This window comes from Calliopsis andreniformis, chromosome 5 (genome assembly GCF_051401765.1).
Source record: "Calliopsis andreniformis isolate RMS-2024a chromosome 5, iyCalAndr_principal, whole genome shotgun sequence".
NCBI lineage: Eukaryota > Metazoa > Arthropoda > Insecta > Hymenoptera > Andrenidae > Calliopsis > Calliopsis andreniformis.
The window spans coordinates 17,285,583-17,312,331 of record NC_135066.1 but is presented as its reverse complement, the minus strand read 5'-3'; the positions used below and the strand labels follow the sequence as shown (position 1 = coordinate 17,312,331).

The window sequence follows — 26,749 nt, the reverse complement described above, 5'->3', positions numbered from 1 at the left end:
GCCAACGTAATCTTGCATGATTAACTCGAACCTATCAACGAAGGACGCGAAACGATCGAAGTGATAACAACGAAACGTTCGTTGGAACATCACGGCCTGCAATTGGTGGAGTTCGTGGTCGAGGCAGGAGTAATCGACTGCCTCTTTAGCCTGTCAAAAGAAACGGTGGAAACGTCGTCTCGAATCTCGCGGTCGTGGACGAAGGATGCTTCTGTGGGTAGCGCTACGTTTCAGGAAAGCAAACAACTAATTATCCTACGTTAATTCGACGGGCCGGAGTAGTCGACGGCCTCGTCGAGCTGCCTGTAACGAAATTAACACGCGAATCGATATTAATACACGATGATATGTAGATTGTCGGATCGCCGACGAATTTTCGTAAAAAGTGCACGCGACACCTCCCGAGGTCCTCGACCAGAGGGTTCCACGTATCCGTCACCCACGCAGATTAATTTCATCTCCGTCTTTTTTAAAAAGTTTCTCTTTCTTAATCGCTCTCACCTAAAAATCCCCTAACCGAAACGTATTTGTAGACTTAACGCGCTACGTGTACTACGAGATTATCACACAGAAAGTTTTGCTCACTCGGTGTCAACAATCAGTAATTCTTCTCCCCTACTATTATTTCTCTTTTCTGCCCCGTTAATTTTCTCTCCTCTTTTTTTAATCTCTATTTTCTTCTTCGCATACGCACGCGCTCCCTCGCATAAAAACATGGCTTCTCATTCACCTTTTTCTCGTTCACTCTCTCTCTCTCTCTCTCTGTCTCTCGTCCTCTCTCTGTCCTCCCCCTTGTCTAGCTCGCTCTCGTTCCTCGAAGTCACAGGCACACGAATTTCCAGAATCACTCGAAAATTTCTTATCCATTTCGTCCCGCGTCCCTAGACTATAAAGTTCAACGTCGCGTGCATCCAAACCGAAAGGCGCGATTTCCGGTTCGCGATGAGACACCTTTACGGAGAAAAGAAACACTTTTTTAATATATCATTTTTTCCCTCTCTCGCTTCACTTATTTCTTCTTCGCCTATCTCTGTACCGCGCGCGTTGCATTATCGTTACGTTATCCTCCGTAATCGCGTGCTTCGTCATAATAAATATACCCTAATTACGTTTCTAATAGTTTGAGGAATGATTATTCTCGATGAACATACTTCGAAGTATTCTCAGCTCCCATCTCTTTCTCTCTCTCTCTCTCTCTCACTCCCAATCAACACACGTTCTCTCTATCTCTCTCTCTTCACATTTCTCTCTCTCTCTCTCTCGTTCTCACTTCGTTTCCCTATTTTCATCCGAATATTAATCTCAAACACTCGTCTATCTCTTATTCGTACGCGTCTGTTTCATCTTTATCATTTATCACGACGATTCTCGAACTCGATAGTAATAATCGTAATAATAATATATAATCGTACAATAATAATTAGTTTATTAGTGTGTGTGTGTGTCTTCTGTTTTTTCCATACTTTTTTTTTTTGCATATTCTGTTTCATCCTCCACCGTGGAGACGGGCGAGGGTGCCCGTGGAATTTGTTCTGCAGCGTGACACGACCATCCGCTCGGTTTTCTTTACGCAATTATTTAATCGTTATCATTAATTTTCTCCGTTTAATTACCTTGAGTTTAATCGTTTATATAATAATTAATAGCTTGCAAGTGTTTAACGTTAAATACTATTACTTAATTCTGCTTACACATGTTCCTTAAGAGATTACGCGTTTAGGTATTTTACGGTATGCATTATCGTTTCCCATCAATCATCTCCGCCTTACGCTCTCTGTCCGTTTTGCCCGTCGTTACCTTCACACTTCCGCTCACGTCATACTCGTTTCTCCATGCCTCGGCCCCGCGCCGCGCAAAAAAACGTAATAACGGCGAGTCGATCGGCATTCCGTTCCGTTCACTCATCCTTTCGCGGTTTCGTCGTCGTCCACTTTCTCCTCCTTCGTCGTTGTCATACCTCGAACAGGATCGCGCGGACTCTCTTGGTCCGTGTGAAGATATTTTCGTCGGCATAGGAAAAATCCCCTTTGTTCCGTGAACAGTCTCCACCAGCACCTGTCAGCTCGCCAGGGCCCTCAACTCTGCCTCGCGGCGCCCCTTCCGCGGGGCCGTCACCACGGTTGTCGTATTTGTCCCGCGTGACGTCCACGCGGGCCCACGAGCTGGGACCCTTTCGAGGCCCCCTCTGTCGTGGACTCCAGGCGCTCGGACGCGCTGAATTCGAAATCTGCGACTCGTTGCAGGGCACAGGGCGAGCAGGACGCTGGCTCCAGACCTCGTTCGCTCTTCCTCAGGATTCGTGCGCGTGTTCGCGATTCGTTACCGTGATCCGTGGCGGTTCGTCCTTCGCGCCGGGACCCTCGATCCGCGGTCGACGGAGAAAATAAATCGAAAATCGTCTCCCGTTGCGCGGTACCGTTGCCCACGCCTCGACGAATGCTTTCCTCGGCTCTGACGGAGAAGTTCTGCTGCGTGTCTCGTTTCAAAGGAACGCCCGCCCGCGCGGGCGGGTCACTGTTTTGCGATGAGAAGGACGACTCGGGATTTTTCGGGAATTCTATGGACTTCGATCGGACGTTCGTCGTCTAGAGGCGCCAGGCTGGGTCGCCTGGCCGCGTAAACTGTCGGTCAACTGTTGGCGTGCTTCTGCTTCCGGATGAGCATGCGATTGAATCGAGTTCGGTTATTGGCTGGTACGAATCGGTACTATTGCTGGGCGGCTTCCTTTGTAATTATGCTTGTTACACTTCTGGTATCGGTTGGCTTACATTGGTTGGTTATCAGTGTCGCAAGAATATGCGGAGTATCAGGGTGCTTGCTGATTTGTTGGCTGTTATTGGTGGTATGAGACTTTGTTAATTAGACTTATGGGTTTATGACCTCTCCAGAGAAAAAGTGATTTTGTGTGATTCTTTTTTTTTAGTTAGGTTGTTTAATTTCATGTTTTCTTTCGTATAGTAATTTTGTAATTGTTGAGGAATTTAGAAATGTTGGAAAATGTATGAAATTGTTGTTCACTGTTTCTGAAGAGGCTTGGTTTCTTATTAGTGAAGATTTTCGGTGGGCTTTCGTGAGGATGCTTCGTTCTGAGAAAGATGTTGACGCGTGAAGCGGTTAGAATCGGTTTAATCCACGAATGCGTCCGCGAGGCGCGCTAGAATTTCGCAATTTTGCAGGAAATCAGAGAAATTGCAATTTCGTTGATTTATGCACGCTATATACGTGCGTTTAAGAGAACGATAAACTTGCGAAAATAAGTTCAATATTTTATATAGACTAATTTCCACGATACTTTAAATAATTTATCGATTATACTCGTTCGCGGCGACTCAATTCACCTAAATAGTGTTAATAAATCTATTTTCCGCCTAATCGAAGGTTACTTTCCGTTGTTCAAGGTGCTCGATTTGGTGAATGTCCTTTTTACTGAACAGCTTTCTTATTCTAATGAAATCATTGAAAATTAACAGTACTGTTATTCAATATTTGAAGACACTTAATTTAAAAAAGTTCCAAGGAGACTCAGATTCATCAAATAATTAATAAACACTGAAACACAAATTTTACATCTCACTTAACTATCTTTAATTTTAACTATATTTAATCGAATTTCTATTTTGACTATTTCTCAAAATACCTACACAAGTGTTCAGTACCTAGGCCATTCACACGAAATAAATCGAAAATAGCCAGAATTCCTTTGCAGATTTTGCAAAACGATATCTGTGCTAATCGCGCATTGGTAGATTAAATCTCTCTCGGGACCAACTTGCTAAATCTTCCCCCCTTGGGAGTGGCATTATCACTGATTACAGGTGCGAGTAACATAGGAACTGAAACCGAATCGAAGACGAGGAATCGGCAGAAGCGACGCGCATCACCGGAAGTCGCGGTCCCGAAACGTCGAGGCTCGACGCGCGCGCAGGTACATTGTCGTCGTTTTCCACGAAATTTTCTACCATTTTTCCCCATCCCCGTGAAACGTTTGTTTAGACCAAAAAGGCTTAGGCCAGCGCCGAAGGAGATACTAATTTAGGCCACACTATCTCTAGTCGTCTAACAGTCGAAATGTTCGAAATTTCCCACGTCCCTCTGAAACATTAAATTTCTTCATCTACGTGGACGAAACGAGAAGCCTCGTTACGTGCCCTATTCGTCACGACTCGGTCCGAAGTTCGCTGGTTTCCGGTGACCGGAAATCGCCTCTGCCTTCCTCGAGAAGAGAGTTTCGTTTATATGGACAGAAGAAGGTAGGCCTGGTTGGCAGTCGAAAGTTCGAAACGTTTCAGCTCGAGACTTCTTTCTCTCTTTCTCTCTCTCTCTTTTAGTTTCTTTTTTATACAAATTTCGAAATCGAGGTGGTTGGGGTGGAGAGGGTTACAAAAATGGAAGAACAGAACGCACACAACAAAGGACAACTGAAATCCGATGTCTCGCTTTTATTTGCCGTAAATAATAATAATAATAATAATAAATAAAATAATAATCAATAGACCGTTAAAATTAAAAAATAGTGACTCGTGACTAGGTTAAGACTCACCGCTTACAAAAAAAAAACGTGTGTGTACGTGTTTATAATCGTGTGTTGCTTCTCTCTTTAATTTTCTCTCTGCCGTGTACACTGCATGCTTAATCATGATGATGATAATAATAATAATAATAATTCATAAATGATACAATAACTAAATACAATGAGTAACTAAATGCCAGAACGTAGACAATATGTCGTCGAAGATTGGGTGGGGTCGAGAGGAGTGCGTGGTAAGGGGATTAACTCCTAAAAGTATAGGGGTAAGAGATATGCAAAGTGGGGTCGAATGGGTGAGGGGGGAGGACAGGACACCGGGAACAGGGAAGGAGCGAGTTGCTCGTGTTGTTCTCGCGACGCAAAAGGGACGTGCTAATAATGACGTTACGTGACGGGCTAAATCGACTGACAATCGATGACGATACTCCATCAAATAAAGTTGTCACGTATCGGGGGAATGCTCGTAACACAAACTAATAATAATAGTACTAATAATCGTAATAATAATGATAATGATAATAAGCAGTAATAATAATAATAGATACAATAATAATAATAGTGCACATATTAGCGAGAATAATGGTAACAGTGGTGGAAAATTAATAGTATCGATAAAAGTAAGTAGGTTAAGTTACAGGGACTCGCTACCACCCGAGATTCATATATTATATATATATATATATAATATTTATAATTATAATTATACCGTCCGATTGAATTATCTACAAACCTTCTATAGCGGAAAAGAAAATAAAGTGCGATAAGAACACATAGCCTGCGTCGGATTTCTCGCGATTTAACCATTTTCAAGCATTTGTCTCAGCGTGTGTACGTGTGTGTGTACGCTCGTGTATCGTCTGTAGGAATGTGTGTAGTGTGGTCGTATAATAGGTGTCGGATAGAAGAGGGATAAGGGAGGTATAGGGTCGTTTATCCTTCTGTCGCGCATCCTTTAACGCGATTCAAATCGCGCCAACATCCGTCTTTCGTCTCGTTAAGTCTAATATATATACATATAATTTGATGCAATTATATATATACATATACGTTTTTCATCTTTTTTAAATAAAATCTACTTTTGTTATATAGTTACACACCGGCTTGCTCAATTAATTTTCTTTCTTCTACATTTTCTCCTCTCAACGTTTCGCATCTATCATCCCCCGAGTTTCCCTATTATCAATAACGCTTAAAATCAGCCCGGCCCTGGACCAGTCCTAAACTATCGTTCGCCCTTCCCTTTTGTCGTCCCTGCTACTCGTACTCCTGCCACTGCGACTAGCCTAACCTCGTTTATAATATATCAATTAACCATCAATTTAAAAAACATCTCTACGTAATTGTTACACGCGTAATACGATCCGTGCACTGTCCCGTTCGTTCAATGTAACGCGGTCTTACTGCTCCGTTCCACATTCCTCCGTTTCGTCTATTCATCCGTTTCATTTTTCCCGTCGACGTTGTACGGCATCCAGAAGCCAAGAAAAAAATAATAACGATCAGGAGTCATCGTTGTCACGGAAACAGGACGCGAACGCTCGGCTCCGTCGCGGCCGCGCCAAGGCCTCCCTTGACAGGCGCTCCTCCGAGTTGGCGGCGTCCGCCATTAACGTTCAACCGAGCCAAGCGTTGTTCTCACGTCTCGATCTCGAACCCGCCATTGCACGGTGCGGTCGTCTCAAACAATTCTATATGTACAACTTAAGAAGAAAGGATCGAGATCCTGGTTGGTCGGCCACGGGTCGCCCCGTGTACGACCGGACGTTATCCATCGAACGATGCTCGCATCCGCTGCGCAGGGGAGGAAGTATCGTGACGCGTGGATCTGTCACGTTCCCATCGATTCGAGTGAACCACAGGGAACCCTGCTGGAAAAAAGAGAAGATAGTCGCCGAGACGACGATCGACGGCGGCGCGGTCGAACGACACAAGAGAAAGAGCACGAGGCACACGGCGTGACGAATGCCGTGCGAAAACTGGCCATCGTTGTCATCCTAAGCGGCCTAAAACGGCTCGAAACGGAGGACGAACGCGTCCGTTTCGAGTCGTTCCCGAAGATCCACCGAGAAGGGTTCCTCTTCTGCCTCTCAGCCGGAAGCTGCGGAGGATCCGTCCAGCGGATCTCTCGCTCCACCGTCAGACAATAATAGTGCATCAATTGGCTCCTCTAAAATATGGACAAAAACGGGCAGCCGTACACCTCGTTTCTCTTCGCTCGAACGGGAGAAAAGCCTGTGCCGTCGCTCGTCGTCGCGGTTCCTTTCGTTCAAACTCCCTCCCCCTGAATTACGACACCGTGCGCGTTCTTACAAATTAGGCGTTGAATCGTGAACAGTACGCAACAAATTGAAACGATTACTCGACGCTCGAAGCTGTTGGTATCCGTGTGTTTGATGTCGCTGTTGTAATCCTTGCCGTTCGTTGACCACGCTTCCGTCCTGCTTTCTTCTTTCTGATTCTGTCACTCTTTATTTCTCGCTCTCACTTTCGTTCTTTTCGTTTTTTTGTTTCGCTGCCTCCCAAGACCGTCGGTTTCGATAGTGTTCGGTGTCCGAGTCGTCGCGGCGAGAACGGGGTGGACGGTTCGTGGCCTCGCCGGAAGTAACTGTGGAGGTACCGAGGGCCGAGGGGCCCTCGGTGAGGAATTAGAAGGCACGAAGCGTAAGAGAAACATCGGTTCATCCACCCGTCCCGCGCGACGACGCGTTCGTCACGTGATTAGGTCACAGCCTGATCCTTCGTCGGCACTCCTCATCGTCCCTGCTGATGATCGATGCCTCCGTGCGTGTCGCGTTCCTCGCTCGGTTCCTTGACAAACGCGCCACGCGCCCGAAACGCGCGTGATCGCCTTCCTATGTCCCTAACCTCGTTTTATCGTTTTTCCCTATTTCTCGCTCGCGTCTACCTCTCACGCTCGTTCTGCGATATGTTAGCTTTTTTAAGGATACCTGAACGCGCTTTACGCGAAGGACGTGTACCTCCTGGCGGATGCGATCCTTCCTCGCTTGGGCCGTTCCTCTTCTGTCTTCCCATCATCTTCGTCCAAGGTTCACACTTGTCGCTTTCCTTTCCTTCCGTTTTCCATGGGTTTTTAACGGGAGCCGACGAGCGCTGGTGAGCCCGCGCACCACGAAGAGCAAGAGCCACGCGACCTCCTAATTCATTCGAGCTGCTCCAGGAAGTTCGGGGTCTTGAAGTACTCCGGCACCGGGTCGTCCAGCCTCGAGATCACCTTGTAGATGGACTTCTTCCAGCTTTGCTCGGTGTCCTTGCCGCCCTGAATCGCCTTGAAGAACTCTTTTAGCGTCTGTTCCACGACGTACCTGAAGTTACTCGGTACCTGAAATCATCATTGACTTCGTTAGACTTAACTTCGAATCTGGGGGTACCTTGGACTTGACTCACAAATGGAGAAGTTCTTTTAAAGAATGTATTTACTGTTATTAGTGATAGTAGATCAAAGTAAGGATATACCAGTGAAGGATATTTGAAATATTTCTACATGTGAATCTGAGATATATTCTAAAGGAATTTTCAAAGACTATACAACATTCTCAAAATTGAAATTTCAAAGACATAAGAATTTAATAATAAAAATTCGATAGAATAGGATACTGAATAAGCCAATGAAATATTCAAAAGTCTATTGAAACATGCCTGACTAGCCACTGACCACTTCTACTTATTACGTTTCAAGCGCCCCACGATAACTACCGCGAATTAAAAAAATCTAAAGACTTTTTCATTGTACTATAAATATTTGTAATTCCTATTCCTCATTAACTCTACCAACTTGAACCTAAAAATATCGTACAGTACTCTTCCCCTATAAATTAACTTAAATATAAATTGAATTATCAAGTGATTCCAATCTCGGTCGAATGTTTCCTCAAAACTTGATTTCCTAAATAAATAAAAATTGTTCTCGATCGGAAGAACATTACATACTGTTATTTCTCAATTTTACTATTCCATGTGTAAGGGGAAAGGAGAAACAAAGACGGGAAGCTCAGCAGCGTAGTAAACTCGCGTTTCACGCGGAGAGGAGCGTCAAAAGAGTCAATCGACGAGTTTGCCGACGAGCGGAGGAATCCCGAACGCGGGAGGAAAATATCCGCGTCGCGCGAACGAGAAAGATAATTTCTCCGCGTTCATTACCGGCCGGGCGAAGGAGGCCCCGCGGATCCGAAGAATTAAAGCGATGTTACGTATCGCTTAACGAGCGACGCGTTGCGCGAGCACTCTAAGAGTTTCCCACTTATAATTAGTACGTTTGGGTTATTAACGAACACGAGTAATTAATTACGCGACAAGCGGGCCCGCGATTGTAACAGAGCGAAGGAAGAATGGAGCCTCGAGTTTCCACCGGAGACTCGTTAAATAATTATTAAATAGCTGCTTTAGCATGTGCACGTACGCGCCGTCACGCGACCGCCGCGAAAATACAATCGGCCAGTCGTTACCACTGGCGAAAGTAAATTGCGACCTACAATGGAAGAGTGACGTACGAAACGATTCGCGGAGGAAATGCGAGATTTTTTGACGGCCAGCGACGCGTAAACGGAATTCTGTTCCGCAACTCGCGGCGCTTGAAATGGTTTCGTGCTCGAAGGGGTGTAAGTGGTCTTCGTTATATCGAGTCGATGTATTTGAGATCGTGACAGGTTAAAAACACAAATTTTTTAGATTGTGTTTGCTCGAGTCTTCAGATTTCTGTGTATATTTTATTAGTGGAATTGAAGTTTTAGGGGATTTTTTAAAGAGCGATAGATGGAATAGATATAGGAAGTGATTATTGATTTTATATGCCAGTTATTTAATCCTTAATTCTTAGACCTATATAGAGAAAATGTAGGTACTTTTCTGTGTCGAAAATTGAGTTCAGAGTGCGAGAAGAGTTAGAGAAGTGTTTAAGTAGATACTGAAATTTCCTTACCTCAATGTGGTTATTTCGGTTGTAGTGAAGGTTGAGTACTCGATAAATTTCCGAGTCACCCCCGACCCTAAGATCATCAACGTTCTTCACATTCTCTGAAACCGCTTGCCTCGCGTATTTCTCCATTTGGATGTAATAGAACTCCCTGAAAAATAAAAAACAGATATAAGTAAGTAAAAACTTAAATAATCAATTAACTAGCATACTACCCTAAAATTTTAATACCAAACGCACTACACATTTTCAAATCTCTTCCAAATTCAAATTCCTAAAATTCCATGTTTAATTATCATTCCTCTGGTACTTCAAATTTTCAGCTAAAGATTTCTACATTTCCAATCGAACTCACGACTCGAACACCCTCGATTTCCGGTTAATTCGCATCCCACCGCGCAGGGAATGCAAAGATAATTTTTCCTTCGTGATCGTTGCGACGTCGTGCTGAAAGTTAACCGTCGCGCAGCATAGAATGCTAACGCGGTACCGATAATTAATTAAGGGGGTCGATACTAAAAGTGGTCTGACGCAAGCGTGAGAAGGCGAAGAAGGAAGAAGGGGAGAGAGCCGCGAAGAGGTGTGTACAACTCCTCGTCGGCTGGCAAGCGACGCGATTCAAAGAGACTATTAAGAACGTGTTACAGTGTATCGTCCAAGAAGATCTCGACACCCTCGTCGAGGCAGCCCACCGACCTCCACAGAGACACAAGAGAGGGCGCGTGAGCGCGCCCGCGCGCCACCGCTGTTGGTAGAGATCTCGCGCGCGCTATACGCTTTCTCTTCTTTCCTTGCTCGGCAAAGGAAAAAATCGTGCCGCCGCCGTGAACTTTCCCGTTTACGTTCATTAATTAACGCAGTTCAAACAGCCACCAGTCACTAATTGGCGGGTAATTTGTATAGTAATAGTGACCCGTGACTTGCCTCGCGGAGGGCCGCGACTCAGCCGCGTAGGGGCGGCTCCGCTTCGGTGGATCTCACCGAAAAACCGGAGAAAGAAACGCCTGTCGTGCCGTCAGACAAACGAATACTTTCAGCGACACGCGTTGCCCTTTGTGGCCTCGCGTCTTTGCGCGCGGCTGGCCTCAATGCAACTTCCACTGATTAAGAAATTAATTATTTCATTTCAATTGAAACATCGGGCCTATGCAGCGCTCCTGTTACGTTCTGAGAATAGAGGGAACTAAGCTTTGCACTGCGTTTCATTTTACTTCTGTTGCATCGTGTTTTGTTCTTCGTCGTTAGATCTTTCGCGAGGTAGAGGAATGACTTTCGTGAGATGTTCTAAAGGTGTTGAAGGTCGGGGTAGTTTGCAGGTTGGAGAAAAATTCGGGTTCCTCAGTTGTTGGATGTTTGCTTCTAATTAAGGAGCAGTATTGAGAAGTATCAAGTATGCTGCCATTGAGGGGTAGTTTTGGAAGTAAACTGAGGAGGCCTGATCAATCCCAATTATTGCGTTATGACACTTTTAGCCCCTTCCTGTACAATTTTCTTTCGTAATGTTATCATGTTTGCTGCCGATCTGAAACGTGTGTCTACCTTAAACTGCCACTAACAGAGCTCCCATTGAACGTACATAGATTCCTCACGCGATGGTGCGTGATCGGTTACTTGCAGAGAATTCTCGTCTTGCGTTATCGCGCAATTGGCAGCGAAGACACTATGAAACGTGCACAAGTCAGAATCGTCAAAGTATTGCAATGGGTTATATTAACAATTTCTCTATTCCTTTTTTACCAAACTTCTACTCGTTTGAAATCGCAATTCCTAAGATTGCAGTATTACCCTCAAGCCAAAATCTAGAGCCACTGGACTAGTCCAAAGCAGTTTCCTCCAGGCCATCATTTTTTATGGCCGTCGAAGAGGAAACGCTCGGAGTCTCCCGGAAGAAAAGGAAGAACCGTCGTATTCTTCTGTGTCGCGGAACGAGCAAGTCGAGCGAAGCAAACGCGCGAATGACTTGAGTGCACGGAGAACGGGTGAACGGAGCTCGCTACTTGCCCGGATATTTTTCCATTCTTCTCTCGATCTTTCTTTCCGGTGGTAGGGGTCCCTGTCCTCCTCACCCTTAAACGCACACAGAAGTCAGCCGCCCCAGCGGTGGAAGTATCCTAGAGTAGCAGGCCAGAATGGCAGCGAGAATGGCAGTCAGGTTGATCTTGCACTTTGGTTCCCGAGGGGATGCAAAGAAGTACGGTTCAGCGGGAAGCCAACGAGTCGGTAGTGCCGCCGCGGCTTGTATAACTCGAGGTCCCTGAATGCTCGACAATGTGAGCCAACCGGTTCAACCTTCGACTCTTGCTTGGTCTTCGCTCGGTGCCGTTGGGAGCAATTTTTAAGATTGCTTCCGCCTGGCGTCCTCTACCCCGTCTAACAGAAAATCGACCAGCGTTTTCCATATCCCTGTCCGAATCGAACTTGCTGCACCGTGTAATATCGAATATTGCGTTAAGATTCTTGTATATTTAGTACAGCGTCTTTGATCAGTTTTTGGGGTCCTTGGGTACTCGGGTTTTCTAAGCTGAGCATTTCTTGGGCAGTGATAGTTGCTGCAATTGAATTTACAGAACTGCCTTATGAGGACCTTAGTTCCTCAGTAGAGGAGATGGATTCCGCGATAGTGAAATGTTAGGTTAATTAGAGATTTAGATCGAATACCTAAGGGAACGCTCCCCAGTGTTGGTTTTAAAAGGTGCATTCACGCGAGACCTCGCTATTCTTCATTCTTGATAACGCATGAGGCAGTAGACATTGTGCTGAGATTTTGCCAGATCGAAACGCAAGCGTACCCAACATTAATTTTCGAGGAATGCTCGTGAGCCGAGATAACGAAGAAGACCTGGGGTATCGATAGTCGCGGGGACAAGATCACCGTCGTTCCGGCACTCGTGGATCGAACGCACTCGAGCCAGCGAAAGAAAACAATGGGATCCTTCGTGCGTCACGTCGCGAGCTATAGGTAGCGTGCAGAAGAAAGGAGCGAGAGGAGGAGTCAGGTGGCAGAGACGCGAGAGGCTCTTCTCATTCGATCACTCCAGATTGGCTCTCTCGCCAATTAAGACAATTTCGCGTGCTCTTATCGGCAGTCAGTCAGAGAAGGTTGTGCACACGAGAGAGGAGAATTGAAAGAGGAGCGTGCCTCTGCAGAATCCCATGTGGTCCCTCGCCCTTTCTCACTCCCTCCGTCTCTCGGCGGATTGCGTGCTCTCGCGTTTTCACTTTCTCGCTTCCTGCCGTAGCCCTCCTCCCTTTCGCTCTCGCGCCCACGTGCTCGTCTCTCTCTTTTCGTCTCTCTATTCGAACCGTCTCCTTGAACCGTCACCAGGCACCCACCCATCAGGGCCGAGCCACCCCCGACTTCAGGCTCTCGGAGGCAACGTGTATGTGTCACCTGCGTCTATAATCCTTACTCAACCACCCATCAACCGCATTCAAGCTCGTCGGATCGCCGAGTATAGGCGGAATATGGTTGGCAGAGACTGGGCTAGGTCTGGGCTCGGCTCGGCTTGGGTCTGGCTTATGTACCTACCCGTAATACCGCATGGTAGATACGTATATATATCCGCGAAGTGCCTAATTAAAACAGACACCAGAGGAGACAGAGAGAAAACGGGACGAGAGACGAGGCTGGTCGCATAATAGGGTGTAAGGGCGCGAGGGAGACGGCGCTAGTTCCGTAGTCGGTTTGACAAAAAGCCCGAGTGCTAGAATTGCCACTCTTCGACCACCAAGTGCAGAGGAGAAGAGCAACCGTGAGCGAGAAGAAAGAAGGAGGAGCGAGAGGGAGAGATTGGTGTAGAGAGACAGAGAGATCGAGAGAGAGGAGCAGAGAGGAAGATAGTGTGAGTAAGGGCTAGAGGGTGAGCCACGGAGTCATTCATTATAGTATTGTATAATTAGGATAATAATAAGCTCTTCAGGGGCTTGGGTTTTCTTGCGCCCCGTTGCAACGGGGCGACGTCGAGAGAGAAACGGAGACAGAGAGGAAAAGAGCGTGATCCTCCTGGAGGGTGCCGATTATTAGCATCTAATTATGAGCTGCCTTTGCCACCGAAAAAAAAAGACAGACAAAGAGGGCGGTGGTGGTTAGAAAGGCGACGAAGATGCGGGGTGTCTTCGAGGAGAGAATAATTAGCCCTTGCCGCGAACGGAAATCGTTACCTCGCGTTATTCGCGATCCTTAGCTCCGCGAGAGATTCTACGCTCTCTCTCTCTTGAAACGGGAGAGGGAAGGTTTAGAAGTATCCTTATTTCCTGCAATTTGTTCGACCTAGGGGGCACGTTCTCAGACTACGATTTAATGGACTCCCACGCGTCATTGAGTTGCCTTTCATGTACGGCGAAAAGTAAAAGCATCTACTGAATGGATTAATCATAATAAAATAAATAATAGAAAAATGTGATAGAATTATATTAACTTTAAAGTGTTACAATGTTAAATTAGAATGGTAGGCTTTAAACGCGATGAAGAAATTTGTTTAAGAAATCTAGGTTCAGATATCTAGTTAATTAGTTTTCTAAACAAAATTTCAATCTGATGCTGATAAAAAATAATTATATAAAAAGTTTCTGGAAACAGAAATTTGTAGTAAATGAAAGTGATTTCACAAGCCTTCTCAATTTTCTACAGAAAATTGAAAGAATAAAATTGCTACTCTGTATAAAGTGTTCTCCGAATCCCCCAATTTTCGCGCTCGCGGATCTCAGCAAAAAGAAACGAGGGATCGTCAGGCGACGAATTCGTGAATTCCTTTTCCGCGACGGTAGCGAGCATTGTGGCGCAGGCGACGCAACAATGCGAGCTTTAGAGGTGCCGCGTATTGAAGCGTTTAATGGCAATGATGGTTGTCGAGGTGACGCCTCCTTCATGCGTGATCTTTATCACCGCGAGTTGCTGTTTCGACGCGTCGCTTTTGTAAACGGTTGCACGCCGTATAGGCGAGAGTACCAATTAAAAGGGGGAACGCTAGGCTGTATTTTTTTTTTTTTTTAATTTTGCACCACTCCTTCCCCACTGTGTGGCCGATTCGGGGAAAAAAGGGGTACGATCTTCGTGCAGCCCTGTCGTTCACCGAAGCGTCTTCCCCACGTACAACCAGCCCATGTAGATAATTGAAAGACATACTGTCCCCTCGTTATAAGCTCGTTTCGCAGATTCACCGTATTGTCAAATAGTCCATAACAAAATATTTGAGGAGATAAGACCGAGGTACAAGAATATTAGCTGACTTAAGAGATGTCTTACTATAAGCCCGCCGCAAGTAACCGTGAATCTATAGCGAGGCAACACCGGACCTCCTCTATCCTTCGAGAAATTAAACGTTTCCGCGTGTTTCAAAGGAAAGCCATTTGCATTGCGACTCGGCAAACAAGGGGTTGAAAACAGGGGCGTGGAAAAGCGCGCGCGTTTTCTGGCTGCAAAGTGACTCTTGCCATAACGACGACTCGCGTCTTCTCGCCTTACACGCTTTCCCCCCGGCCCGCCCCTATTCACCACGATCCACGACTCATGCTTCTTAAGCCAACCAGCCGGCTCCCTTTTAACGGTTATGCCAAGTCGGTCGACCTTCGACAATGCTGAACACCTCAGCTCCCCAAGACCGACGCTGACCCTTAAAGTCTCAACCCCTCGGCTTTCTTGCCGAAACTTTCCCACGAGCGACTCCCTCGAAGGGGAGAAGACGCTTAAGAAACGGCCAACAATCTGCCAAGATTCGCAAAGTGTCGGACCCAGCGTCGATCACCTTGAAACCTTTGTTCACTCCCCCCTCCTCCCTTCGTAGAAACAGCTGTGCCAGTGCCGACGAACTTTTGCATCCTTTAAATGTATCTCTGCGAGGGGAAACATCGATCCCTTGAAATTACAATCGATTTACGAGATCGTTTCGAACGGTAATTTCGCTGGGTTGGGACGTGACGCTAGGCTGAGGGAAGCTCATCTGTTGCGCGCGATGGTCTTGGCGTTTCATTGATTTAAGCTTTTGAGGCGGAACTTGGGTCTGGAATTAGTCTGTTCTTTTATAGATTTGAGATAATGTAAAATTAAGGTTTGGGTATAATTGATCTGAATAGTACACAGGTATTATGAATTCTTGAAAGTGGCTTTCGAGTAAGATTAAAATTTTCATAGATGAGCAGAAGAAGGATTGAGAAAAGTTGAAATTAGGTTCAGAGGAAATTTAACTTGGGTTACAATTCTTTTTTGATAAGTAAAGTTCAACTTAATACTCAAAGATTACTATATTATAAATATCTAAACCTAGACCTAGATGCAAATAAGTACTTCAACAAGAGACCTTATCACTACCAAAGAATGAAACTTAAATCCGATCAATCCATTTTTCACTGAACCTCAGAAGCCCAAGTTACCAAAGGTTTAAAATCGACGCCGATTTCAAACGGATATTATTTGCTATCTAAATCTCAATACCAACTATACTTATACTTCCAGACTGAAAAACACAAATTACTATACCCCAGTTACTTTATTTGAAGTTCTACTTTATTCAAAAGTTTTCGAAAATCTTTAGCCTCACCTCGGACCTACACCATTATATCAATAATTGCAAAATAATCTGAACAGCCTCCAAGGCAACAATCCCCAGCCTGACCCTAAATCCCTGATCCACAGATATCAAGCGCAATAGAAGCAAAGTCTGGTCTCGAGGAGCGTTAAAAGGAGCATTTAATTTGTGGCACAAGGAAGCTCGACAACGGGTAGCCAGGCGATTCCTTATTACCACAGCAGGCTCCTTTCACCTTGTAATTATCAGCGGGCAGAAACGGGTCCATTTACAGAACGGCTGGCACGTTCAGCACAATTAACAGAGAGACATCGCGCGGCGGCGCTTACCGGCGCATTCAGCCGCCATCAGCAGAGATAAATTCACGCGTAGCCTCTTTGTGAGGCCACGTTGGTTGGCGGCCGATGTCGTCACAGCCTGGAAAAACCGCGGCGGTCGCGCAGCGAGGGTGCGGAAGAAGAAGCTCGCAAAGAATTCGAGAGGAACGTCGTGCCACGCTCTACTTTATCCTCACGGGTAACGGGCACGAGGCGTGAAAGTGCATATAACGAGAGAACATTAAGCATCCGTGGCACAGGCGCGCGCGGGCAAGCTAACGCTGGCCCCCGTCTGTGTGTGTCTGGTTGCATCTCGTCTGGTCGCATCGCTTCGTGTCTCGCGTCTCGCGCGCGTGCAGCCGAGTAGACGCGTCCACAGACGCATGTCCTCTCTGTTCCGCCCCGCGTCCGGACAGATCGACCTCTGTGTGTGTGCGCGCGAACGTGTCGGTGGTTGCGTGGCTCATGAGCGCGCGGATGGATGGGTGAGTACACGCGTTTGCCCGTCAGGGCGTAAACGTCCATTCAGAGGGCGCGTTCAAAAAGGTGTCGCGCAGGGTCTTGATGCTGCACCCTGTGCACCCTTCTTAATTAGTAATTAACACTTTAACGCCATCTACACTCAGACTTCCAGCGGCAAACGACGCTCGGCGTCGCGGTTACCCGTGCCCTCTCCCCCGGGCCGCGGCTGGTCGCCGTTGTCGACGCCCACCGGAAAATCAAGTAATTAAAATACAAGTTAACAAGTGATTACTTCATTCTGTTCCGTCACGGCCACTCAGCCAAGTATACGGATGCATTCCGTGGGCGCGGAGGTTCCGAGGCGAGCGCAGAGGGTGCGCGTTGTTGATTGCGACCGTCGAAGCGGTTGTTGCGCTCGCTGAAGGGTGCCACGGAGGGGGCAACGGCGAGGGCGATGTATCCGGTCGCGGCTTTTGGATAGGGTGACGAGCCGTGGAACGATCAACTTTTCCGCGGCACCTACGGGGGCATCCACCGAACGGATACGCGAATTAGATCATTTTCCCGGGGCTCTGTGTCGCGCGGTTAAATTACCGCTGGGGAACGTAATTGGAGTTTCTTTCAGCGGCCTGAGGAACTTCCAGGACAGCTGCGACACCCTGCACACACCTTTCGCGAGCGAATGCGAGACACGGGATTTTGCGATTTTTCGTGTTCTACGTGGAACAGGAGGGATTGGATATATAATGCGAGGGTTGGTTGGGGAGTGAAGATGCAGCTGCAGGGAAGTCACGCTAGAATTCGTGTTACAGGAACTTAGGGGCGGCTGATTTGTCTTTTTATTCCTACGATGGTGCGAGTGATTTATAGAGAGTAGTGGTTAATAAAATTTTATTAGTCCTTACGTAGAAATAGGTACTATAGAATACTAGTATAGATAGAATTTATCTAGTCCAGTGTTTTAACTATTTTTACACTGAGGATCTCTAAAGCAATAACTAAGTATCTAATACAGCGAGATTTGTTTAATTGAAAACCCTGTAATAAGTGTCGGTAGCACTTACAATGCTAACACCATTTACAGTAAACTATTAAACTAAACACCCTGTATAAGGAGCGATTTCTATCCGAAGCTTCTCTTTCGTTTTCTAATAAATACTTCACTCAATAATATTTAAAATTAGCATTCTCCTATGAAACACCTTTACAGAGCTACTTAATAATTTACAATTATATTGTGATGTGAAATATAAGCGTAACCTCTCGCCAAAGGAAGGCGACTCAAAAATTATCACCCTTCAGATAGCCAGTCACAGAAGTGACATGGACTCGTCCGAGGTCCCCCGACACCCGAGTCATCCCCACAAAGGGGACACACGCGTATCTCGACCGCGTGCTACGTCTCCCCGTCGCTAAGCTACCTTTTTTCCACGAGCAAGTTTCCTAAGCTTGCGAGACAATCGTTGGTCGATCGCGCAGCAGATGTGCCCCCGACAATGAGCTCCTGGGCCCTCGCCCTTCATAAAAGAGGGAACTCGAGAAACGGTAGCACGAAAAGGCAGAAGGGCGAGAGGTGAGGAAAGGGGGGGGCCCCGAGCTGACACACGGGGGTTCCACGACAGGGGACAGGGACTTAGCCCAGTCGAAGGCTCCGCGTGCCGCACGCGCCGATCTTACAATGCGCGCACACTCTTCGTGTGCCCCTTGCTTTTCGACTCCCCTCTTCTCCCCCCTTTCTCGTTCTCTCCCTTTTTTCTTCTACATCTGGCTGCCTTAGACACACGTCCCCCTTATTCGCCCCTCGTTGATCCTCTGGCTTTTTCTCCTCGCTAACTCGTTTTCATTCTACCCGGTAGCATCGCCGGCAGACAGATAGGCGAGTAATTTCGCCGCACGCTCGACCGATGCAAATCACTTGGAATTTATTATGCAAAGAGCATTAGAGAAGAACTTGTCCGCGCTCTGACTGGTGCTCATTGAAATCGAAAAGCATTTGCATACTTTGCCCGATCCGCGTCCTGGTAACCGATAGCAAGCGCGCATGCTTCTTTTATTTCGTTGACCCTTTTCTGGCCCGAGGAGAATGGCCCCTGAAAGCGAGACGATCTCGAGCTTGACGGGTAAACACGATCGATCGATCTCTTTTGGAGTTAACCAAGAATATGCCTCTCGTTGCGATTGAGCTAGCTAAGAATACGAGCTAGTGGAATGGGAGATGCGATTGAAGACGAGTTATGAATTAATGTCCTTTCTTGAGTTTGCTGCTGGGATAAGTGCCTTTTGAAATGGATCGGTTGACCTTTTTAAGTTCAAGTAGCGAAGATTGTGATTATACAGCTTTTGGATACTTTCATGCCTGGAAGTTGCAGACTTAATTATTAAGAGAATTTTTATCGTTCCCAGTGAAAACTCTTATCTATATTTCCCACAGGCAATACTAACAGTGACTCACCGATTAAACTAACTCGCTAACATTAATCACAGAACCCTTTCTCTCAACTTGCACTAGGATTTATAAACTCCTTGCATTCAACTTCCTTCATTTCTCCTTGTCTCAAAATCTGTCACACCTACCATGACTCAACCTGCCACCCATGACCCACCTCTGGCCAAAAGCGTCACATCCACAGACTCAATCGGCAAAGCATAACCCGGTTTTTTCTCCATCGCGTGGAGAACTCTTGCCGCGCGGTTTTGGGCTCCCTTAAGGGAGAGGGCGATCGAGAAGGAGAGAGCACAAGGCGAGAGGGGGCCAGTGCAGGGTTGCACGATCCGTCCGAGCGGAGAGGGGTGGTTTTCAAAGCTACGAAGAGCAAGAGAGAGTCGAGGTTCTGGGGTCGGTGGGCGCACAGGCCGAAGCGAGCCGAGGATCAGGGGCGAGGAGGAGGTTGAAAGGTTGGTCGCTGGTGCAACAGAGAGAGACAGAGGGAGGGGGGATGTGGGGGCAGCTGCTTTGAGCGGTTTCACTCTTCAATGGTCCCGGACTATCCCTCCTTCTGCCAGCATACTAAGCCCCCGTCCGCCTTCCACCCCTCCTTTAACCCCCGCCGTCGTCCTCGTCCTCCTCCACCTCCGCCTATCGGCCGCGATTCGCGTCCTCGTCACACGTCGACATCGGCCAAGCATTTTTTTATTCGATCGATTTTCCCTGGCGGCCGTGCCCTCCCCCGTCCCGCCTCGCGCCAACCGGTGCACCGGCCGTGTTGCACTATGCATGTGCAGCCTCGCGTGCATAAGGTGCGAAAGCTAGACTAGACTATTCGGGTGTACGGTGCGCCAAAAAGACCGAGGCTCTAACGTGGATGCACTTTCAGCGGCGGCGGTGGCGCGGCGGCCGTCAGTAGCCTGCTACAACGCTGGAGGGGATGTCAGACGCGGGGCCAAAGTGCCCGATCACTTTGCTTTTAAAAGTATTCTTTGATTACGGGAGACCCGCTGAATCGAGCGAATTTTTAATGGTTCAATTACCTACGGGTTCCGCTACGATGCATTCTCGAGCGTCTTACTTGACCGTGCAACCGGCTGCCTTTCTGCTGGGATTTCGAGTCCGGGGGTCTTTGACCTTTTGGACTGGACTCGTTCAACTGTCTGATCGCGATGGGGATATGTTGGGAGCGGGATGATGATTGTTAACTAGAGAGAAGGGAGATCTGTGGCGAGGTTCTTGGAGAAATGAGGACGCTTGGTGATGGGGTCTTGGACTTGGCAGAGTCTGCTGATCTGTTATGATAAGGAGTGATTTTCTGTCCTTTTCTATATTTCTTTCAACTTATGTATTAGAACTCTAAGTGGACCGAGACCTTACTTCGATCCTAAATTGTCTAATGAATTTGACAGTAGAAGTATCACTGCAGACCGCAGTTGTCTCTTCACCCAGACCTATAATCAGAACCATCCTACTACCCCAAAGTGACCATCACATCTGACGAATACCTCCGCAAGCCTATTTATCAACTGGATTCGAGGAAACTCGTCCGTCATCGGCTCCCCATTCAGAGGATCGAGGGGGCAACCGTCATCGCGAGGATCATGAAAGAGGTTGAAACGAGCGAGACGGGACCTCGTCGTCAGCGACGATTTCTCTGGTATTCTAACCTTAAATTTTGCACATCTGTCCCGAAGCTCCGATGCCTGCTGGGACGACAATGAGGCAGTTAAATCCTCGGTGCATCGGCTGAGTACACACGGCGTGCGGGCAGCGAGAGACGAAAAAGAGGGGAAGAGGACAGGCTGGAAAGTCGGAAGGAGGGACAGGGAAAGATACAGCAGCACGGACCCCTGGCGCATACACACGTACACACGTGCACGCACGTCGACGCGGGTGCAAGTACGCCTACGGAGTCCGGGTAACACATGAAAACACGTACACACGGTTGGGAGAAGCGTAGGAGAAGGGTTACCTAGGTTAGGGACTCGGAAAACATCCTTTGTCGAATACCCTACCGGGACCGCTCAACCGCCCAGCAACTCGTTCAACCCGCTCAGAAAAAATCAATAATTCTTTGTCGTCAAGTGTACCTCCTGTCATGCCACGCTAAACCACATTACGGGCGCAGCCTGAAAGAGCTGCAAGCCGGAATAGTGACGCGGGTCTAGGTCGCGTTTTTCGAGGGAACCTTCCGGCGATGATACTTCCTGCTCCGAGAATGAAAACATCTCTGTAGGATTCCACCTTATACCACCGCTAACCTTCGTCATGCAAATGAGTTGCATCAAAGTAGAGAATAAACAATAGCTACCCAAGTGTTTTTCTGGGGTCCAACTAACAGTTAACAAATTTCATAATTCAGCACGTGTTCAAAAGTGTCTGTCGATACCCTTCGATTTGTCGGTTCCTGTATTCAATGGTGGGCCGATGACCAGCAAAATTGAAGGGGTGCGTTTGAAAAGAGGGGACGATTTCCCTGATGCAAGAATCCTCGAAAAACACGGCTGCTCGTCCCACGGAGTATCGTGAGACCATCGCGTGATCCGATCTATGAAGGACCGTTACGCGTGCGATGAAAGATGGCGACGTGTATGGGGGTAGGGGCAAGGGAAAAAAAGCAAGAGGCCGATTGCGGCTAGAGAGAACACGAGGGAGACGAAGAGCGTGCTAGTGGAAGGAAGAAAGGAGAGATACGAGAGAGTCTCTTTCAGGGGTGAGACTCATGGCAGTAGGGCAGTAGGTTAGCTAGGGGCGATAGGCACCCTCCCAGCGTCTCTAGTACTCATAGTCTGTTGGGTAACAGTAAATAGGATTTGCTAGACAACTGTCGACCACCGGGGACCTCGGATGAAGCTACCGTAAATATTCGGACGGCTTACGTTCATGGCTCTTAAGCGATCCTCGTCCCTATAGGACCCAGGTATACGGGGACCCTTGTCTCAACTGAGAAAAGAACGCTGGATGAGAATCGTCCCATGACGCGACGTTGGTAGATTGGATTTCATGCTTTCTGAGTTAACTGGTCTTGAAAGACCTTCAATCTACTTACAAGTTTGGGACACTTTACTAAAGGCTTCATCATCTCAATTCTATTTTTATACAAATTTTACATACGCTGGAAATTCGATTCAAAGTTATTACTTTCGTTTTCAAATCTCTGGTAAATCTTCTAACCCACTTAGAAATAATATTACTACAAATTGAAGTCTTACTTAAGTCTATCTCTGTTTTCATCAAATCTACTTACTTATCTATTTATCTAAAGTTAATTATTTAGGATTCCATGTAGAACGAGATATGTTCTCGGTATTCTATTCCTCTACGCAACCAAGTCCTCCACGAGCGAGAAGCATGGCCTTCGATATTTTTCTCCGTAGACACAGTAGAGGTTGCTACTCCTTTAACAACACCGTCCTACTTGTCGCCCGTATGCCGTGTCGTAAGATAGTCGTGCTTTGCGTACTTTGTTTGCCCGCATGCTTGCAGTGTGCTTAAGAGTCGACTCGGCATATGGGCGATTTACATACGACGCCAATAAGAGTCCCGTTCCTGCGGCCATTGCCCAGGGTTCTCGGCCTCTGCCGCGTGTTTGAACCAGTTACTCTGGAGGAGCGCCAAATTAAAAGTACATTAGGCGCTAGTCGAGGTTCTAGGAACGAATTTATAGTCGCTTCTAGGTACAGCTGATGACAGAACGAGTCGTGAATTAAATTAGGTTACTGAGGGAGCAGTTTTTGATTGTTAGATCTAATGATCAGAGGTTTCATATTTGTTATGTGTCAATCACTACTGAGAGTGAAGAGAAACTACAAAGTCGGCAGTTAAATGGAGCTGTGGATGATGAATATGTAATCTATTCTGTGGGACCCTAAAGTGAAATGTTACGTATGGGATTAGTCCCATGAAAGCCTCTAATGAACACTTAGGACGTAATTCTATTTCACGCTGATGATTTGCCTATGCTTATAGCACGGTTTAATTTCGAACCTCATTATTTTTTAAATCACATCAAATTGGTCACTCAAGCTGCTTCTTTATTTAAGAACTTTACTATATTTTCACGTGAGACTACTTGTTACCTCGTTATAGCAAGTAGTTGAAAGTATATTCCACAGAGACGACGATCCTAATCGGTCCAAATGTAAAATGAGAGTGCTGGTGGTAGATGACGCTTTTCAAAGCGGAAACAAAGTGAATCATTCGATAAATCCGATCAGGAAGCGTCTCTAAATTTATCGCCCGATCTCGCGCGTCCTTTCTAGCGTCGAAAGGTACTCGATCGACGCCCAGATAGGCACGAGAAAGCGGTGCCTGGGAGCAGACGCTGCCGAGGGAAGAGTAATATCCAGGGACGAATACCGTTTGATCTGGCTCCGAGCCACGGCGTAAAGGACAGATGCAATTTGCCTGATATCGTTTTACTGACAAAAATATCGAATGACGTGGCGCCGGGATCAGTGATACCAACCCTCTCCCCGTATCTTTGAATGGACAACGGATATTATCGGGTTGGGGCTGGTCGTTGTTGGATATCCTATGAATCTTCCTTCTTTTTTTCTACTTTTTCTTTCTCCCTCTCGCTCTCTCTCTTTTTTTAAAACTACTAGCCTTTTCATTTAAACCTCTCGTACGAGCTTGACAAGAGGCCCCGTTTATTTTGTTCCTACTTGGCATCATCGAGTCATTCGCGTTCATTGATCTCTTTGGCTCGCTCAAGGTTCATTGATCAACCAGAGTCTATCGACGAGGCTCGTTGAATTTTGAGCTAACCGAGTTGCTCAATTATCTTGTAATACGCTCTTTTGATGCAACGCCAACCGTAACGTTTCGCGTTATATCGCTGACCGATGGCGTCTAATTTTTCCATAGCATCTTCGTTGGCTTGTAAGTCATGGTATGCATGTGTGTTCGTATTTCATTGACTGTACACAGTGATGGGTGACTTTGTATCTGGTGAAGCTGGTGTTTAGAAGATTATCTATGCATGCGTATTTTTGCAGTAAGAAGTTTAGTACTGGGAGGTCATTCGACCTAGCTTTGATAGTCATGGAAGTAAACTACATCATTAGGCTGTGTCGTTTGTTTGTTTAAGTAAGTTGTCTTCATATTTGAGCGCTTCACACTCATTTAAACTTGGATCTCTACATGGTTCAGATTCTTACTTAATTCAGATTTCTAGTTAATTTGACGCCCTATTTAAATTATTATACATCTCTACTCAACTGGGTCTCTAATTTAACATTTGATACCAAACTCCCTACTTCTATTCTTACAAACTAATTCTGACTTCCAAAGCTACCTAGTGGCAGTACTAACCAGAGACAGTACTGTTTAAAGAACTAATTTCTTTTCCTCAATTTTAAACCACTTCTCAACAACCCCACTTTCTCTCCCTGTTCAGCCCCCAATCATCCCGAGACCCACCTCGAATGAAGCCACACGTGGTATCCAGGACCATGTATTCGGATCCCGCTGCACGAAAGGACGAAACAGAAGCCTGATGAAGGCCAGCGTCGCATCGCCGAATACGCCCCGCACGCATCGTTTCGCAATCGTCCTGCGATATTGCAGAAATTTCGAAAGGGCGCGCACCGACGCCCGTTATTGATTGCAGGTATCACTTTCTCCATCCATGTGTCGCGCTGCCCAGGCTAATGAGTCTACTTCCGCCGCCGTCTTTTTTTCCTCCCCCGTCCCCTTTTGCGCCGCTTCGGGGGTGGACACGCGGAGATATGCGGACCGATAGAAAATGGCGCGGATCGAAACGCATTTCGCCCGGCTTGTACGTAGGCGTCGCGGACCTCGAACGAGATTTGAACGAGGGGTAGGAGAGCAAACGGGTGAGAGGAGGAGGGGAACAGAGAGAAAGCGCGAGAATGGGACACGCAGGGCAAACGAGAGAGGAGAGAAGACAGAAAGGTTGGTGCAGAGGAAAGAGAGAAAGAGAGAGGGATAGAGGGGAAGAGAGAGAGAAAGCAGAAAATCGAGGGTGGCGAACAACGATCCGCTGGGAGAGAGGAGGGATGAGGGCGAGCGACGGACACAGAAAAGGTAGGAGGGACATCGAGAGGGGGGGATGGGATTTCAAATGAAATCAATTCAGAGTCGGTGTCCAGTCGAACGTTACCCCCGCGAGTGTCGGGGTAAATGTTGGCCGAAACAGTAATTTTACGCTCGGTTCACGCCGATTTCGAATCCCGATGCTTTGCCGCGAAACGTCACAAGAGGCATCGAACCGATTCCCGGAGGGATTAGCGGGAAATTTAAAGTTACGCTCGACGAGCCGCCCCTGTGAGAGGCGTTTCACGCGTCGGGGATCACGTCCGAGCATTCTTCTCGCTCGAACCTTTCCTCTTCACCGATAATTCGTTCGAATTCCACCTACAATGGCCGACGATACTTTCGAGCCTCGATAGTGATAAAAAAATCGCTACCTCAAACGAGAAGCTCTCTTCAATCCCCAGACATGTCACAATATCTCGTGTGACAAAGAACAAGTAGAATGATACACGACCAAAATAAGTATCTCCACTCCTATTCTGCCTAAAGAATCTATAGATGCCACTGATCACCTTCACAAGAACGCTTACACGATTTCCCCATAGACCACCTCAGTCCCAGCCTCACTCCCGAAGAAAGAAGCTTGAACGACGGTGTTTATCGGCCGAGCAATTAAGAGAAATCTAGCAGTAGAGAGAGCCGCGGAGAGGTGCGATAAATGACAGAGGGTATAAGTGCTCGCACGGGATAAGAGGTTTTATTAAAAAATACTTAAGCGCCGTTTTAGGAGCGGTGAATAAACGATGCGCCGGCCGACAGAGACGTAGAAGAATGGACATGTAGAGCCGAGAGAAAGAGGGAAGCCGACGGGCGGAGGGGAGAGGGAGACTAATTCGAGGGTATAACGAAGTCGACGGTAATCCATGCACGGACAATTTCATTTCTGCCGTCGTGAACCCTCTTTCTATCCCGCACCCCCTTTTCCTCCGGCATCGCCTCCTCTCGCCCTCCGCCCTCAGCCGCTCTCTCGCTCCCTCGCCTCCTCTGTCCTCCATTTCTCCGTCGTCGGAGCCTGCGCGGTAACTTTTTTGATAAACTGTTTTCCGCGTTTTTCGCCGGTGGATGTAAATTAAATCCTCCATGGAGGCCGTAGGAGACTCGCGTCTCCCAGCTGCCCCCAGGATCCCAGCGTCATCCCTCCCCCTCCTCGTCCCTCGCTGCCTCTCCCCAGGTCCACCAGCCATCACGGCGGATACAAAGCCGATTAGGCCGGGATACGGGGTACATTATCATTTCGCGTTTTTCCCTGCAGAGCTCCTCGCCCTCGACAGATTCTGCGCGGGAGGGGGACGGAGGACGCGCTCGGCCAGGCGCACGATTTTTCGCGGAAATCCTTACGAACGACGTGGATGAAAAATGACGCTCGACGTCTGGACCACGCGCACCAGGCACCGCGGAATAATGGAATGCATGACGCGATTATGGGATTCATTTAGAGGTCCTTTGACTATTCTGCTGTGCCCCGGTGCAGTCGAAAAAGCGAAAGAGGGAGGGAAATTA

The 26,749-nt window shown here is 47.2% G+C and overlaps 1 protein-coding gene across 2 annotated transcripts in view; it reads right to left on the bottom strand.

Annotated features, from left to right (window-relative positions):
* Positions 1–7,542: 7,542 nt before the first annotated feature.
* LOC143178935 (homeobox protein prospero) overlaps positions 7,543–26,749 on the bottom strand; it is a 38,734-nt gene continuing 19,527 nt past the window's right edge. For both annotated transcript variants that reach the window (XM_076377876.1, XM_076377877.1), the window contains exons 4-5: positions 9,465–9,609; positions 7,543–7,868 (exon numbers count right to left, since the gene is read on the bottom strand). In XM_076377876.1, the coding sequence (XP_076233991.1) occupies positions 7,689–7,868; positions 9,465–9,609 (325 nt within the window). In that variant the 3' untranslated portion in view covers positions 7,543–7,688. The remainder of the gene's footprint in view (positions 7,869–9,464; positions 9,610–26,749) is intronic.